This window comes from Schistocerca serialis, chromosome 4 (assembly GCF_023864345.2).
Source record: "Schistocerca serialis cubense isolate TAMUIC-IGC-003099 chromosome 4, iqSchSeri2.2, whole genome shotgun sequence".
Taxonomy (NCBI): domain Eukaryota; kingdom Metazoa; phylum Arthropoda; class Insecta; order Orthoptera; family Acrididae; genus Schistocerca; species Schistocerca serialis.
Genome location: NC_064641.1, coordinates 111,364,785 through 111,382,663, shown reverse-complemented (window position 1 = coordinate 111,382,663; position 17,879 = coordinate 111,364,785). Strand labels below are relative to the sequence as shown.

At 41.1% G+C, this 17,879-nt stretch overlaps 1 protein-coding gene across 2 annotated transcripts in view; it reads right to left on the bottom strand.

Annotated features, from left to right (window-relative positions):
* LOC126474132 (uncharacterized) overlaps positions 1-17,234 on the bottom strand; it is a 65,889-nt gene extending 48,655 nt beyond the window's left edge. The window contains exon 1 of one of the 2 annotated variants that reach the window (XM_050101568.1): positions 17,210-17,234. Coding sequence is in view for 1 of the 2 variants with exons in the window: in XM_050101567.1 (XP_049957524.1) it covers positions 16,589-16,732 (144 nt within the window). In the remaining variant the exon portion in view is untranslated. Of the gene's footprint in view, positions 1-16,588; positions 17,131-17,209 lie in introns of those variants that run through there. The other variant, XM_050101567.1, reaches the window with a different exon arrangement.
* Positions 17,235-17,879: the final 645 nt, after the last annotated feature.

Genomic DNA, 17,879 nt, shown 5'->3' with positions numbered 1-17,879 from the left:
AACGGAAGCAAGAACCGTAACTTTGGCAGCTTCGTCTGTGCGAGTGCTACGACGATTTCGTTGTCATGGGTTGAACTTCCCGTTTCCTGAAGCATCGCAACAGGACGAGAAAACATTCGTCGGGAAGGTGGGTTCTTGTCAGGATATTGCCCTCTGTACAGTTCCGCTGCCTGATTAGCATTTCGCCTACCTCCAACAACAATAATAATAAAAGAAACGTTATGTTGATGCAGTTTGTAGAAAGGACAGCCTTTAGAGTATGCCTACTCTACACAACAGTATTTAAAAGGACTAAACTACTATACTAAATTTACCTGTACATAAGAAAACAATATTGCAATTACTGTTCTGCTAACTTACATTCCCCATAGATAAGTAGCATTTCTACCTTCTCTACGTTGGTGTACATTCTACTCACACAACTCTTCAACTGACGATGGTTGACGGAATGACGGGTGTGCATTCTACTTATTTTTACATTTGTCCTCTGTCAGTGTCAGCACGTAGATGTGTTCCATTACCCCGAGTACCTGCACTGCATCAAGTGCTGGGAGCGTCAATGTTAATGTTGTGTTATGTAATTAATAACATTGTGTTTCAGTGAATGGTACACTGTGATACATTTTTGAGTAGATCTTTAGGAGAGGAAGACAGGGTGCCATTTAAAAATGTCATACCACTGTTCATATCTTTGTAAAAAACAAAGCTACAACGAAGGCAATCATGCTGATTGATGTCCCCCTGATGGCTGAAGAACATTTGCTTGAAACATTTTGTAATTTGCATCTGGACAAACAGTTATTTAGGGTGGCCAAGATAAATCACACACACACACACACACACACACACACACACACACACACACACACACAGAGTTGTGTACAAATTGCAAAACTAAGGTTACTAAGGTTATTTCTTAAAGTCTTGGGAGGGGGGGGGGGGGCAATTTCTCAAAGAAGAATGTGAGAGTGGCACACAGAAACTGATAGATAAAAGATAGTATTGTTTAATCATGTAGGAGTGAGTAATGCAAAAGAATGTGGAAAAGTGTATGAAATAAGTATTAAGAGTGTCACCTAGTTTAAAAGATGCATACAAGTTCAATTACTGGCAGCAAATAGTTCCAATAATCTCAATGCATGCAAATAAGAGATTTCAAGCAATGAAGGCAAATATATTTTAAACAGCAAGTTATTGGAAAGATCACAAATAAAAGGCAGCTAATGTACTCAGTGAGAAAAATAATTAACAACAATTGTATACAAGTAGAACTCTAACGTGGGCTGAATAGGAAATCAACATATGGACATTTTGGGAGTGGATACAGAAATTGGTGTGAAAGCAGGAAAAGAGAGCACAAAGTGAAAGTACAGGTAGGAGGAGGACTGTAACTGCAGCATTACCAAACCATTAGAGACAGAATAAATCTACACCCACCTGACTACTATGCAGATCACACTTAAGTACATGGCAGCAGAGGGGTCAGGAACCACTTTCAGACTATTTCTCTATGTTCCACTCTTGAATAGCATGTGGCAAAAATCAACACAGTGCAAGCTCTGATTTCTCTTATTTTAATATGAAGGTCATTTTTTGTATGAAGATAAAAGTAGAAGTAATTTCGCATTTGTAGGAGAAAGTTTGTGAACAAAACTTCATTAAAAGAGCTCATCGCAATGAAAAGTGCCTTTGTTTTGATGATTACTTCCCCGACTTGTGTATCATATCCATTTCAATGTCCTCTGTCAGTCCTATCTGGTAAAGATCACACACTGTGTAGCAATACTCCAGAAGAGAATGGACAATTAGTGTAGGGCAGGCAATTTCTTTAATAGATTTTTTTGCGTCTTCTAAGTGTTCTGCCAACAGAACACATATTTTGTCTAACTTTCTCGAAAACATTTTCTATGCAATTGCTCCAATTTAAGTTGTTCATAATTGTAATCACAAAGTATTCAGCTGCAACAACAACGGGTGTGATTTATCATGTAACCAAATTTTAACAGTTTCTTTTTAGCACTCATGTGGAGAACCTCACACTTAATTGTTTAAAATAAACATTATTTTGCAATGATGAGTTTTTTGTATCGTAAACAACAGGAGCACTTGCAAACTTTTGACAGCGACACAGAATATAACTTGACTGTTGCTTACAGAGAGAACTGCAGTTTTTATGCAGTTGCATTATATTTAGGTTAAATATGTGGTTTTGTACTCAGATGTGGAACCTTCTAGCTAGGGTTTCAGCATTTTACTGTTTGATCCAATAAACCTTCTTCCATTCCCTCATCTACCAGAACGCCGACCCTGCCACAGCGAGATGGCTTGCGTGCCTCAACAATACAGATAGCCATTCAGTAGGTGCAACAATGTCTGAGGGGTATCTTTAGAGAGGTCAAACAACCATTTGGCTCCTGAGGTGGGTCAGAAGCCTTTAAGGTAGTTACAAGGGCAACAGTCTGGATAATTGACTGATCTGCCCTTCTGACATCAGAAACCATTGCCATACTCTTTTGTTACTGCAAATAACTAAGCAAGGGGAAGCTACAGCCATTAAGCTTCCCAAGGACATGAACCTCAACTGTGTGGCTTAATAATGATAGCATCCTATTGGGTAAAATATTCTGAAGGTAAGCAAGTTTCCCATTCACACCTTCATGCAGGGATTACTCAGGAGGAGGTTGTCATCAGGAAAAACAAAATTGGCATTATACCGGTCATAATGCAGAATGTTACAATCCCATAATCTAGTATGTAGGCTACAGAATACAGGAAGGGACATGGACATATTGAAGTTAGATACAACAGGAATTAGTGTGTGGCAGGAGAACAGGGCTTCTGGTCAGGTGAGTAACAGGTTATCATCAAAAAATCAAATACCGTAACTGTAATGAAAGAATAGGTTCAACAGTGAATTAAAAAACAGGAATGCAGGTAAGCTACAATGAACAAGGGAATGCATTGTCACTGCCAAGAGAAATACAAAGCTAACATCCATCACGTTAGCAGTACAAGTTTATATGCCAACTATCTTTGCTGGGGAGAGACATTGAGAGAATGTGTAATTAAACTATAGAAATTACTCAGATAGTTAAGGAGGTGAAATTTTAACTATGATGGGAGATTTGAATTCAATAGTAAAAAAAGGAAGAGAAGGGACAAAACAGACTGGACAAGAGGAATGAAAGGGGAAACATGTGGCAGAATTTTGCAGAGAACATAATGTAATCATTCATAACACTTAGTTTAAGAATTATATGAAGGATGTATGTATGGAAGAGATCTGGAGATTCTGGAAGGTATCAAATAGATTATATTAAAGAGAGAGAGAGATTTTGAAACTGTATTTTAAACTGTGAAACATTTCCACTGACACATGTGAACTTCGACCATAATTTATTGGTTATGACTGGCAAAGTAAAGCTTAACTGCAGAAAGGTATTAAATTAAGGATAAACCGAAAGAACCAAAGGTTGCTGAGAGTTTCGATGAGAGCATCAGGCAACCACTGACAGGAACATGTGAAAGGAATAAAATAGAAGACAAACTGAGTGCTTTCAGAAATGAGACAGTGAAGGCATCAGAGGATCAAATAGGCAAGAAGTTAAAAGTCCAGCAGAAATCTACATTTATGTACATATTCCAAAAGCCATGGCAGAGGGGACCTCATACCGCTAGTAATCATCTCCTTTACTGTTCCACTTGTAAATGGAACAAGAGAAAAATGGCTATCTATATGTGTCCATACAAGCCTTAATTTCTCTATCTTCTCTTCATGATCCTTACGGGAAATGTACATTGACGGCAGCAGAATTGTTCTGCAGTCAATTGTAAATGACAGTTCTCTAAATTTCCTCAACAGTGTGTTGCGAAAAGAATGTCATCTTCCCGAGGGGGATTCCCATTTGTGTTCACGAAGCATTTGATTGAACTTACTGGTAACAAATCCTTGAGCAACACAGGAGATATGGAATTTTATGGACCAAGGAAGGAATCACCAAGTGCAACAAATCTAGCAGGCATATGGTAATACAGAGGCCTAAAATTGCAACTGACACAAAGTGCAAAATGGACAAGCATTTCCATTGTACCAGTAAGTACAGCTTTTTTCCATTTTTACGTTCCATTCATATACAATGTGTGGGAGGAATGACTGTTTAAGTGCCTCTGTGTGCACTGTAATCAGTCTAATCTTGTCTTTGCAATCCCTGTGCGCCCTAAAACACTAATCATCATTGCAATCCCTACAGAAAAGAGATACAGGGGATTGTAGAATATTTGTTAATTCATCATGTAAAGCTGATTCTTAAACTTACGAAATAAGCTTTCATGAGATGGTTTGCATTTCAATTTGATCAGTATCCCCATCAGCTCTATCAAGGGTCAAACAAAAATATGTAATTGATGGTGGAGAAATTATAGAGCACATAAAATCCAAACTGGCAACAGCAAAAAATGTTTCTAAGAAAGAGAAACATGTCAGTATCAAATATAAAGTGTAGTGTCAGAAAGTCTCTTCTGTAGGTGCTTGTCTGGGGCAAGTGAGTTTTTGTTTTAGGGTGCAAAAGCAACAAGGGTCATACACACCCATGACAGAACCGTTTAACACTAAGAGAAAAAAAAAAGGAGTAAAAAACAACTACACATTAACCTCAATAAAGAAGGAAATGACAGATAAAAACAGGGACTTGGAGAAAGGTCCATACAATATGACAGACAGATGAAACTAAAGATTAAATGTCCTTCGCCATATTGCTATGAAGGATAAAAAGTAATACGAGTCGACAGCCCGCACGTCATTCGCTAAAATGGCTGATAACTCAAACGAGAATGTAAGTGGTTAAAAAAAGGGCATTGCATCAGGAAATGGTGAACCGTTAAGAGGTTGAGGGCAGAGCGAACACAGCGGTGGAGGAGTATCACTTAACAAATGGCGACGGCTAAAAAGACAGTGCCCAATATGCAACCTAGCTAAAATGATCTCCTCGTGATGAGAGGAGGTCATCCAAGCTGATGGGGCAGGCTTAATTCCCTGGAGCTTGTTCCCATGAAGGGAGGACCAATGGTGATGTCAAACTGACACCACATGCTGACAGACGGCAACACAGAGGTCATCAGAGGGAATGTAAGAACTAGCTAGCTGAGGTACAAGCAGCATTAGCGGCCTCGCTCTCTGTCAGACCGACTGACCAGGAATCTACATAATCATCATAGTGGCTCCATCAAGAGTGACCAAGTGACAGCTTTCCTGTACCCATTGCACTACAGGATGGACAATTAGGCCGGGTAAGACACATATGAGGGCCAAGACCTATTTCCTATTGAGCATGAGCTCCAGGAATTTTGTAGTTTCAATTATTGGAAGAGTAATAGGCCCAAGATGTAAAGACGGTGGGAGAAACTAATTGCGCTGCCAGAAAGTCATACGAATGGTTTTGTCAGTGGATGAGCAAAGATGATTGAGACATCGCTAAAAATGCTGCTCAAAGGAGACAAGTCCATAGAGACCTGCAATAGATGGCAAACTCATCAACGAAAAGGGAGCCACAGATGTCCAGCGGGAGACAGGCCATAACAGGGCTAATGGTGACAGCAAAGAGAACAAAGCACAGGACGGAACGGAGACACACACCATTTTCCTGGATAAAGGTGTCCGACAAGGCAGAACCCATACATATCTTGAAAACTTGGTCTTTTAAGAGTTGCTGAAGAAAACAGGGCATGCAGCCACAGAAGCCTCATGTGTAATGAGTACAGAGGATACCAGTCCTCCAGCAGGTGTTGCAGGCTTTCTCCAAATCGAAAAACACAGCCACTGTCTGGGATTTCCACAGAAAACCATTCATGACATGGATTGACAAAGCACCACAGAACAGCGCACTTGAAATCCACACTGTGCAACTGTTAGTAATTTGCAAAACTCAAGCCACCATACCAGCTGGGCATGAATCATGTTCCCTCACCTTGCAAACACATCTGGTGAGAGAAATGGGGTGATAACTAGAAGGAAGGAGCTTGTCCTTGCTGGGCTTAGGTATGGGTATGACAGCAGCTTCACACCAGTGTCTGGGAAATGTACCCTCTGCCCACAGCGATTGTACGAGGGCTATCCACAAAGTACATTACGTTTTGGAATTAAAAATAAATAAAGTATCGGAATTTTTTTTTATTATATACAGATGAAAGCCACACTTAAATACTACTTTTCTACATAGTTGCCATTTAAATTAAGGCACTTATCGTAGCTATGGACGAGCTTGGAAATTCCTTCGTCGTAAAATTCGGCCGACTGCGCCTTCAACCATGTGGTTACTTCCTCTTGAAGCTGTGGGTCGTCATCAAAACGCTGCATAGCCAACCACTTCTTCATTGCTGGGAATAAGTGGAAGTCGCTCGGTGCCAGGTCGGGACTGTACGGCGGATGAGGAAACAATTCCGACTTAAAAGATTCGAGAACTTCACGAGTGGCATTTGCCATGTGGGCCCAGGTGTTGTCGTGAATCAGCAAGATATTTGAACCCAACTTTCCCCTGCGCTTGTTTTGTATTGCTCTTCTGAGGTTGTGCAGAGTTTGGCAATACCTTTGAGAGTTTATTGTAGTGCCTCTTTCCAGGAAATCCACAAAAATCACACCTTTTCTGTCCCAAAAGAGGTAACCACGTGGTTGAAGGCGCAGGCAGCCGAATTTTACGACGAAGGAATTTCCAAGCTCGTCCATCGCTACGATAAGTGCCTTAATTTAAATGACAACTATGTAGAAAAGTAGTATTTAAGTGTGGCTTTCATCTGTATATAATTTAAAAAATTTCCAATACTTTATTTATTTTTAATTCCAAAACGTAATGTACTTTGTGGATAGCCCTCGTACGTATGAAGGAAAAAGTGTTTGCCTGCAAGACTGGGGCGGAGGATTGGGCTGAAGTAAGAGCATGACCTAGCTCCCAAGTGATTCTGAGAAGAAAAGGGTACCGCCTGAGTGTCCTCCATTTGTTTCCAATGGAGGAAGGCAGAGTGATAGTGGGTGGAGCTCAAGATCTGCACAAAATAGTGGCCCAAGGTGTTGGAGATAGCAGTAGGGTCCACTATGACATCATCTGCTACTGTCAGGCTGGAAACTGGGAGCTGGCCTTGGTCCAAGACAGCCGTCAGAGGTTGGCTCACATGACAGAAGACGAAGTGGAACTGTTAAAAGAACTAGTAAAGGAAATCCAGGTAGCTTTCTTGCTATCCTGAAGAACATGATGACACTGCGCATGCAACTGCTTATAAAGAATGCAGTTGGCCATTGTAGAATGACGGTTAGAAATGCGGACAGCACATCTCAGCGCGCAAATTACGTTGCAGCATGCCTCAGGCCACTAAAAGACCAGGACACGGCATGGCAAAGACATGTGAGGAATGGAACGCTTTGCGGTGGTAAGGATAATGTTTGTAATATATTACCTGGTCATTGCAACTGGGGAAACATTTGTCAACGGTCGCTAGGGAGGAGTAAAGCCTCCAGTTGGCTTTAGAAAGCTGCCATTTGGGTGGCATGTACTTGGGGTAGGAGTCAGCAATCAGGTAGCACACACAAAATGGTCGCTCGAGTATATGTCAAACAGGATGGACCACTCGAGATGATAGGCAAGCCAGGCAGACCAGAAGGAGAGGTCCAAATGGGAATATGTCTAAGTAGAGTCTGAAAGTAACGTGGGTGCTCCTGTGTTAAGGCAGATGAGGTTAAGGTGACTGAGAAGGTCAGCCAAGAGGGCATCTCTCTGACAGGTTCTGGGCAAGCCCGTAAGTGGATCGTGCACATTAGAGTCACTGAGAAGCAGAGGGAGAAGTTGCTAATAAACTGGAGGAAGTCTGCCCTGGTGACACCAAATGACAGAGGGACATAAATGGTACAAAGGACAAGGTCAAGCGAGTAAGGAAAACGCAGACTGCAACAGCTTGAAGCTGGGTAGTCAGGGAGATAGGTTTACTACGCATGTCATCCCAGATGAGCAGCATGACTCCCCCATTAGATGGAACGTCGTCCTCGGGCGGGGAGATTGTTGGATTGAAGGTCGCGAATATTCCACTGGTGGAGACTCATAATGAGGAAAGCAGAGGATGGAAATATGAGGAGGTGAAACTTTGGCAGCTGCCAAGTGCCAGCCTTCAAAACTTACTGCTACAGGATGCAGAGCCTGGAGGATCCTGCTCCATAAGATATACAGAGGCACTGGCATTCTCCCTCTGTTGCTCTGCACAGTCCTGGGCAGAAAAACTTTTTTTTTTGTTTTTGGCACAAAAAAACTACATGTCAATCCCAATCAACAGAACCTGATGACAGACGGCAACACAGAGATCACCAGAGGGCATACAAGAACTAGCAAGCTGAGGTACAGCAGCATACGTGGCCTCACTTCCTGTTAGACCAACTTGACCAGGAACCCACATAAACATCATGGTGGCTACATAAGAGTGAGCAAATGGCAGCTTTCGCAGACCTGTTACACTAAGGGATGGACGATGTACAGCACACAGAGGCTTTGGAAGGTGTTGAGAGAGTCTGAGCAGATTACATGAAGTTCTATGCGAAGGTCGTGAAACTGAAGGTGCCAGAGTGAGGCTGGAGAGTCCTTAGAAAGCGAATAAGGCCAAGATGGTGAGGTAGTGAAGGGTTTACACTCACCAGGGAAGTTGCAGGTAACATGAAGTTAGGCAGCCACAGTAAGAGCCGAAAGAGAAGTCCAGGAGGTAACAGAGAAGAGGGACGTGCCCCATACTGGCGATCAAAGGAGTCATCAAAGAAGGAGGCATAGGATGGGTTGCCATGCATGGCATGGCAGACAAATGGTTGTTCGCGGGAGTATTTCTTCTGTCCTTTCCGGCCTGCCAGTTGTGTAGCAGGTGACTTTGACCCGTGAGGCAAAAGTCTGGTGGCTTGTTGCACAGCAGGAGGAGAAGACGGGGATGCTACCATGACGCTGGGTAATTTCACAACCGCAGTGCTTAATTTGAGGTTGCAAGTCTGTGTGGCCACGTCCTTCACAGAGCGAGATGTAGCGAGAACAGTACTGCAAGTGCCAGATGGTAGAACGCATGGTTTCTGACTGCCAACAACTTGTGAGCAACCGGGTAAGGCAGTTTTTCCTTCACCTGGATCTCCTGCGCAGCCTGCTCATCAAGATACATGGGACAATCTTGGGAGGAGGCGGCATGAACGCCATTGCAGTTGATGCAACAGGGAGAAGGAGGTAAACAATTGTCCCTGTGAGCATCCCTAGCACAGGTTACACATTTGGCCGGGTGTTGACAGAACATTCGAGTGCAGTTCTATGATGACACTGGTAGCAGCGTATTGGGCTTGGAATGTACGGTCGGACTGTGATAATTTCATACTATGCTTTGATCTTTGATGGAAGCACCACTCTATCAAAGGTGAGAAAAAGTGTGCATGTAGGCACTAAGGATGCCTTTATCTTTCTGATGGACAGCAATGATACCCTGAGCAGAGAGGTTATGTTCAGATTTCTGCCTTGGTCAGACCATCAAGCAGCCTAGTGTAAATAACACCACAGGAAGAATTCGGTGAGCGATGGGCCTCAACACGAACAGGATACCCATGGAGGAGCGAAGCTGAAAGTAGTTGTTGTGATTGAGAATTGGAAATAGTCTCCAAACGCAAAGTGCCAGTTTGTAAACAACAGCTGGATTTCACAGGGCCAGCAATTGCATCAACACCTTTCTGAATAAGAAATGGATTTACTGTAGCAAAGGACTGACCATCTTCAGCACATGAAACCACGAGGAACTGTAGTACTGTGGTGTAACTGGGAGGGTCTTTGAATTATTAGCCTCATTCCACTTACATCTGCTAGACATTGATTGTGAAGAAGATGATTGGCTCATTGCAAGAAAATCCCCATGATTGCGTGTCTCCAATGGCGTGATCCTTCCAACTGGAGACCCCCCTCTGAAGCGGGCACACTCATCTTAGGTAATTGTTCACGCCTCAGGTCCCATCTCCCGAACACCTGACAGAAGGACCAAGTGGCAATTTGGAAAGGTAGCAGCTCAGGCAATCACCCCTCCCTGGGCCTGGTCCGTACATGCAAACCCTACCCAGGGCTGGGAATTACATGTTTCCCAGGCACCTGTTACACGTCAGGCGCAAGAACTGGCCTTCAGGAGTGCACTGGGAGGAAGAAGAAAAAGAGGAACCTCAAACACCAAAACAGAGGAAGGATAGGAACGGGGAACAAAGAAAGAAAAAAAAAAAAAAAGGAATGAAAAACAGTGGAGAGACTTTTCTGATATCAGCTTCTGAATATGTAGAAAGCATTTCCAAAAACATCCCAGACATGTTCCCCAATGGAGGAGAAAAAAAAATGGCAACAGGACAGACACGTAGCACGGAAGGGAAAAGACGCTGCAAAGGCTGGCGCTCCATGGTAGTCACGCACGAACCCACCAGAGAGTGGCGAGCATGCACGTCCGGGTGTCGGTATCAAATGTAAACTGTGTTCCGGAGGTGCTTGTCTGGGGAGTAGACTTTTTCATAAGTAAAAGCACAAAACAACATAAAAAATAAATAAATAGCTAAAAATATATATAAATAAATAAAAACAAACACACGACCGCTGTATTTTGTACTTTTTAGCTATGATATGACAACAAAGTTCACGACTAAGTACCTGCATGTCACAATGTGGGATGACATGTTGCGGATATACTTGGTTGTAGGATACCACCCGTTCCCTTTGACCTGTGACGTACTTGTGATGCATTGTGTGACATCATCAAGCCATGATGTGTGTTTTGGAGTGGAAGTGAAATGTTGCTGTAGAGGGCACACTGAATGAAGAGGTGCCATACCCTAGTGGCTTATGTTGTTGGTATCCTTGTCTGAGGTTAAGCTGTATGGTTTAATTAGAGACTGGAATACAAGCTTTTGTAGTTATGGGAGGGATGGTGGGGGGTTATTGATATCTTGGTCTAGGGTTGAGCTATATAAGTTAACCATCATAAAACAACTTAGCAAATAGGCACAGAACAGTCAACTTTTAATAAATAATAATAAACTATTGCACTAAAATTTCACAATTCTCTGATCAAGGGTATATACATCCTATTTATATTAATGATGAACTATTTGGTAACAGTAAAGAAACCAAATTCTTCATATCACGGCTGTAATGTGATATAAAATGGAATAAGCATGGTGTACATCTTAGCACAAAATTTAGCAATACCTGCCACCTCCTTTGCTCACTAAAATCCAGCTGTAATGAGAAAACAGTAGAGAGTACATATCATGCCTAGTTTCAGTCTCATCTTAAATATGGGGTGACATTTTAGAGAAACTCTAAAGCAACTGCAAATAAGGCCACCAGAATCATGCTTAGATATAAACATAGAGGATCAAGCGTAATTCTGTCAAGATCTCTGGTATTCCCCCTTGAACATCTAAGGAAACCAATAGGCAATGACAGCAGATTGCAAAAAGAAAGTGATATTCATGACCACATTATAAGATAAAACAAAAACTTACACACGATCCAAATCAAAACATCCCTGAGTCAAAACAGTACTTTTTCACATAAGAGTTAAATTTTATAACAAACTTCCTGGAAACGTAAATGCAAATACTGTGACCAAAACTTTTAGATAATCTTTCAGGTCACCTTTACAGTACCACTGCTTATACTTCACAACAGAATATTTAAATGCATGAAGTCTGTTATTTGCAATTTTAAATATGTATGGATAGAAATTACTTTCAAGCGTACACATATATACCGATCTGCCAGAACATTATGAACACCAACCGACTATCACAGTAAACCCATCCAGGGGACAGCAGCATCACCTGGTGAGGAATGATTGCTAGCCACGATACACGCATGGTAGATGCAGTATCAGTGAGTGTGTTGTCCCTATGTAGAATGGAGAAGACGCACAATCTGAGTTTGAGTGAGTGCAAATTTTGATGTGCCGGAGGCTCGGCATGAGCATTTCGGAAACTGCATGACTTTTCAGGTATTCGAGGAGTGCTATGCTGAGTGTCTTCACCATGTGGTGAAACCACATCCAGACGTCGTGGGATTGGACAGCCAACCCTCATTACAGATCTCGGGCACTGTAGGCTGGACAGACTAGTAGAACAGGACAGATGGTGAACTGTGGTGGAATTAACATCAGAATTTAATGCTGAGCAAAGTACAAGTGCGTGTGAGCACACTATGCACCAAACACTCCCAACAACAGGCCTCCACAGCCAATGACCCATGCATGCATTTTTCCTATGTTAACAGCACATCAGCAACTACGTCTGAAATGAACGTGACTCTCTGCACTGGGTGTTGGTGCAGTGGCAGAACACTGCATGGTCTGATAAATCCTGATACCTTCTTCATCATACCAATACGGGGGCACAAATCTATTGTCTTCTAGGGAAACAGCTCCTCGACCTCTATACTGTAGGACAGAGACGAGTTAGCAGGGATGCCATTAAGCTCTGGGGAACATTCGTGTGGGTATCCATGGGTCCAGTGGAGCTTGTGCAATGCACTGTAACAGCCAAGGGGTGTCGTACACATACATCTGTTCATGACAATCAAGTATCCTGATGACAGTGGCATTTTTCAACAAGATAATACGGAAATACAGAAGCGTCCGATCCGGCCCGTCTGCTTTGACCGATGATGTCACAAATATGGCGGAAACGACCATAAACCACGATTCCAATATGGCGCATATAAAGTCGGTACATACACATTAAGTGGACGAAAAGACATCGAAAAACAAACACACACACACTTTCCACAAAAAGCCTAATGACACTAACGGGACAAGTGCGGGAAATGGGGTGTTTTTGGGTGGGGCAAACTAAATATAAACAAATTTAGACACCCACCCCCATAGAAAACCACACAAAATGACGAAAAAAGCCGACATCACAAAACTCCCCAAATACCACTAAACACAATCATCTGGAATCGGACACTTCCCTTGACCTATATAGCTCAACAGCAGCTCCCGATCCCATAAATTAGGATCAAACACTCCCCTTGGCCTATATAGCTCAGAAACATCTCCCGATACCAATATCAACATACACAGCCACACATTGGGATCGAACACTTCACTTGACCTGCGCACTGTTAATTTTATCCGTCATATCCATTCCTGAACAAAAACAACAACCGATTAATGTTACTCAAATTACCACACGATGTACAGCGAACAACACTAAATTAACCGTCATACAAAATGGTTAACTCACTGAAACGAATTCCACTACAAACACAGCCGACACTCAAACAATTCTGGATAATGAGCAAAAGTAAACTGAACCCATTACACCACACAAACGAAAACCCTCAACATACCACCAGAGAGCACAACAAACCACAACACGACGACATCTACAAACACGCCACATTCACAAACCAAACTCCGCGCCGTCATGACACCACATGCAACAACATCCTCACGTCACGGGTCAAAGCCGACGCGTGGGATCGGACGCTTCTGTCGACCCAATAATACAGAATGTCACACGGCCAGGAGTGTGATGGAGTGGTCCAAGGAGCACAGTGGTGAGTTCCAATTGATGTGCTGGCCCGAACTCGCCAGATCTGAACCCGATCAAACACATCTGGGATGAGATTGAATGCGGAATCAGAACTCATTGTCCTCCTCCCCAAGTGTTATGGGAATTAGATGACTTGTATGTGCACATTTGGTGCCAACTCCCTCCAGCGACCTACCAAGGCATTACCACTTCCACGGAATGAAGAGTTTGTTGGATAAGTGTCTTGGATATTTTATTTTGCCTGTGAACAACACAACTAAAAATCCTTTCAGTTAATAGAAATCTTCCACTTAACTCCCACAACACACCGAAAAGAAACATCACTTAAAACATATGTAGACCAAGTGCAACATTGGGTCAGTTGCTTTAAAATGAAAACTGTTCATTGTTATTACTGTTGCTGTCCTTTTCTGTTATAATTTAACACCACATTATCTCTGATGGGGAAGGAATTGGGCATATTTTGTCAAGGAGTCATCTCAGCATCGACCATAACTTAGTTACAACACATACAGAAAATTCAACTAAGAATGTATACGTAATCTTACTCCTACCAGCAAAATTCCTGGCTTAATGTTGATGTCATTCAGGTTATCAGCACAAGAATCTGAGTACTACAATTGTATTGAATACTTGCTTCCTTTATTGATGTATCTGTATATGGCACCAGAAAAATCAGTGTTATGGACCAAAACATTAAGCAAGTGGACAAAAACATGCAGAAAACTAGATCACTGCACACCCATCTTAACAAATCTAGAAGCAACGACAATTCTCGGTCACTATGTCAAGAATCACGAAACTTTTAGCAACCGGAGTGATATCCACAATTACAACACTTCCAATAAGGAAAATGGGAAAACTGAAGGATGGGATACAACCCATCAGCTTTGACCACTGATGTCACAAGTTACCATGGATAATGAACTTCAAGAATTTAAAAGCACAGACGAATGTTCAGAAACAAACTACTGTAGTACAGAGACTTTGAACATTATCATGTATAACCACATTTCAAATGTAATGTTAGATATATCACTTTTTCACACTAGAAAAGGCCAATATCCAGTCTTCAGTTGATCTTCATAGGTCAAACGTAGGATAGGATACTAACACTACCGAAAGCAAAATGGTGACATACTTAACACTGGTATCGAGTACCTCAGTTGACAAATGTGCAGTTTTATGTAGGCTACGTTGGTTTTTCGCCTTCACTAGTACTAGTATCAGCTGAAGAATATGATACTAGCACTAGAGAAGGCAAAAAGAACAACAAACGTGAAATCTGTATCCTGTATTGACCTATCCAGTACAAGATATGAAAATAAATTGCAGAGGAACAGCAGTTGGAATGACTCACTATCAGAAAAAAGTATAATTCAAATCATATACACAAATGACAATATTTGCAAAAGCGACAAAAAGCATACACTATATTTGTATCTTAATAACACATTCATATTAGTGACCAAAATAAGACATTATTGCTCAAAGCCGATGAGTTGTATCCTATTCTTCAGTTGACCCAGGAAAATGTAGACACAACAAGTAGTCAACTCTCCATCACACAAGACACAGATTTTCAGCAGTGGCTATTAAAATGTTCAGTTATAAAAATACTGATGAAATGCAGTGCATGGAAGAGGTGGAATTTCAAGGAAATATGACACAAATCTATGACAAAAATTTTGAATGAATTCTCTGAAAGAGGAGCAGCAAATCTGACTGCCTAAACAATGCACTACTATACGAAATTAATAACTGTATGTGAACATGTACTTTTTTTAAAAAATTCTCACTCTATATGTTATTTTTCAAGACCCCAATAACTATGGAAATTATGAGAATGTATGCAACTAACAGTCATATGCAGTTTGACTCCTCAGGAGATTTATAAGTGTAATTAAAGACTAATATCTGCTAACTGTATATTGTCCATTCTTCAACAGCCATCAGGCTGCAAGGATGTGCTACTACTGCAAAAGAAGGCAGTAAGAATGATGTATGGGAGACAGGAGCACTGCAGGCTGTTATTTACAAAATTGGGAAGAATGTTTAAAGCCATTATGTATTTTTGTGACTCCTTCACATTAAGGACAATCTAGATTCCTTCAGCAAGATATACATGACCACAACACTACCAAGGCAAATTAAATTCTCACCAGACCTGTCAGTGAAACAAAAATATGACGGGCACACATTACCTTTCAATCTCTAGCTAAAGATATTTGCTTCTGATACCTTCCAGACTGACAAACCTTTTAAGAAATAATAATGAATGACATTCAAGTGCAGTTTACAGTGATATATTTAAAATCATAAATGCCCAACTGAATTTATGTAAAATTTATTTGTGCCACAGTTCATCTGTCTTATAGCTAACTATATATAACTAACTGTCAACCACTATCTTGAGTTACCTTAATACTTTAACTGAGGCAAAAATCAAACACACAGAATGTCATACACAAATATGTTAATCTTTACAGAGTATAATTTACACCTCCGCCCCCCCCCTCACACACACACACACACACACACACACACACACACACACACACACACACACACACACACACACTAAATTGCAATTCGTGGTCAACTCCTCTTGATCTCTATCTTCATTTGCCACAGGCCACAACTTTTTGCACTGTTCTAGAGGGCTGACTACCTAATTTTAACTCAATCTAATGAGAGAATAACCACTGTAGCTCTTGCAGAAAGTAATACTTGTTCTACGAGTCGAGATGCTCATTTAGGAATCAGTTGTTTATGAGAATAAAGTATTATATTATAACTGTATTTAAGGACATTCATTACGAGGGGTTTATACTTCTCTTTTCAGTGTTAATTGTGATAAGGTATGGAAGGAATAACCACTGTTCAGGTTTTTTTTCAATTAGATCAAAGGAAGTAATGAGCGATAAAACGGTAGACAAATTTTCATTAGAACGCCGTTCCCATCTGACAATGATGTTACTGATAGAAACTGTCATAATGGAATTGTATCCCTACCTTAAAATTCTTCAAGTTATTCAATTGTTTGTGCGTTTCACTCACTATTGTTTGAATAGAAGGTCTTTGGCTTCCGAATGCTATCAAAAAAACACTTGTGATCACAATACAGCTCAGGAATAACACGAAAGTCTTCGTCCTCATTTGCTTCTTCAACAATCAGAATTAATTATAGCCTATAACATACACATTATCATAGATGCGTTTCCTGCTCATGTTACACCAATACAGACTATGCCAAATTTTTATGTTTGTTTGGTTCCTCTAAACTGCTAAATGAAACTCGGTGTTGGAAACGCATTAAGCAATAGGAACTACCTAGGTTGAATTTGTTTGTTAGAAATGAGATATCTACAATTCACACGGAATTGTTCTGAGATCTTCATGGTTGCCTGCAACGAAATTCATTACGTTTCTGTCAACGAACGCATATAATTCGCTTTATCTCAATCTACCCTCATTTTTATAATGATAAGCACAACACGGCTCCCTATCACTGTCAAAATATTTTGACAGACTGTGTTACATGTTGGCTACACTGAGTTCAAAGATACAAACTGACGCTAATACAACAGTAATCTTTGTGTATGTGAAATATATTTTATGCATCTCATAACGTACAGAATTTCAGAACATGTGTCTGCTGTACAGGACACTATCACACGCAGCTTCCTTAATCACACGCCTGTTACATTGTAAAGACCGAATCACATGGGACGTCGACAGGAACAAGAAAGTCGTTATCTACTGCAGCGCTCAACGCGACAGACGGCCCAACTACAAAAAAAGCGTTTACATGTTAAATGCCTGTCTAGTCGGCTGTTCAACATGTCTAATTTTTTGGTTGTCAACTTCCGACGGATAAAATTTGCTTTTCGTGATTATCAAGAATGGTAATGATTATTATATTTCACTGTATTTTAAACGGGCACTGTGACGCTGTATTTAGTTGTTTTCGTGCAGTTTATGTGAAACTAAGTTAATTACATGTGTGAAATACGTGAAACTAAGTTACTTACATGTGTAAACGACCTCACTATAAAAGCTGGAATTCATGGACAAACCAATAGAAATATTGCTTTCGTGTTGCCAGTGTTAATTTACTAGATTAACTCACGTTTTTTCTTTCGTGAGAAAACACATTATGGCTATGTACGAGCGCATATGCGAGTCAACAAGAACATATTTTTAAGATCAGTTCCACATAGATCTGGATCACAGGTTTACATTAACTCCCGAATACAAGCGTCTTATCGTTTAATTCCGGTGAATGCTTATAGCAGATGTTCCA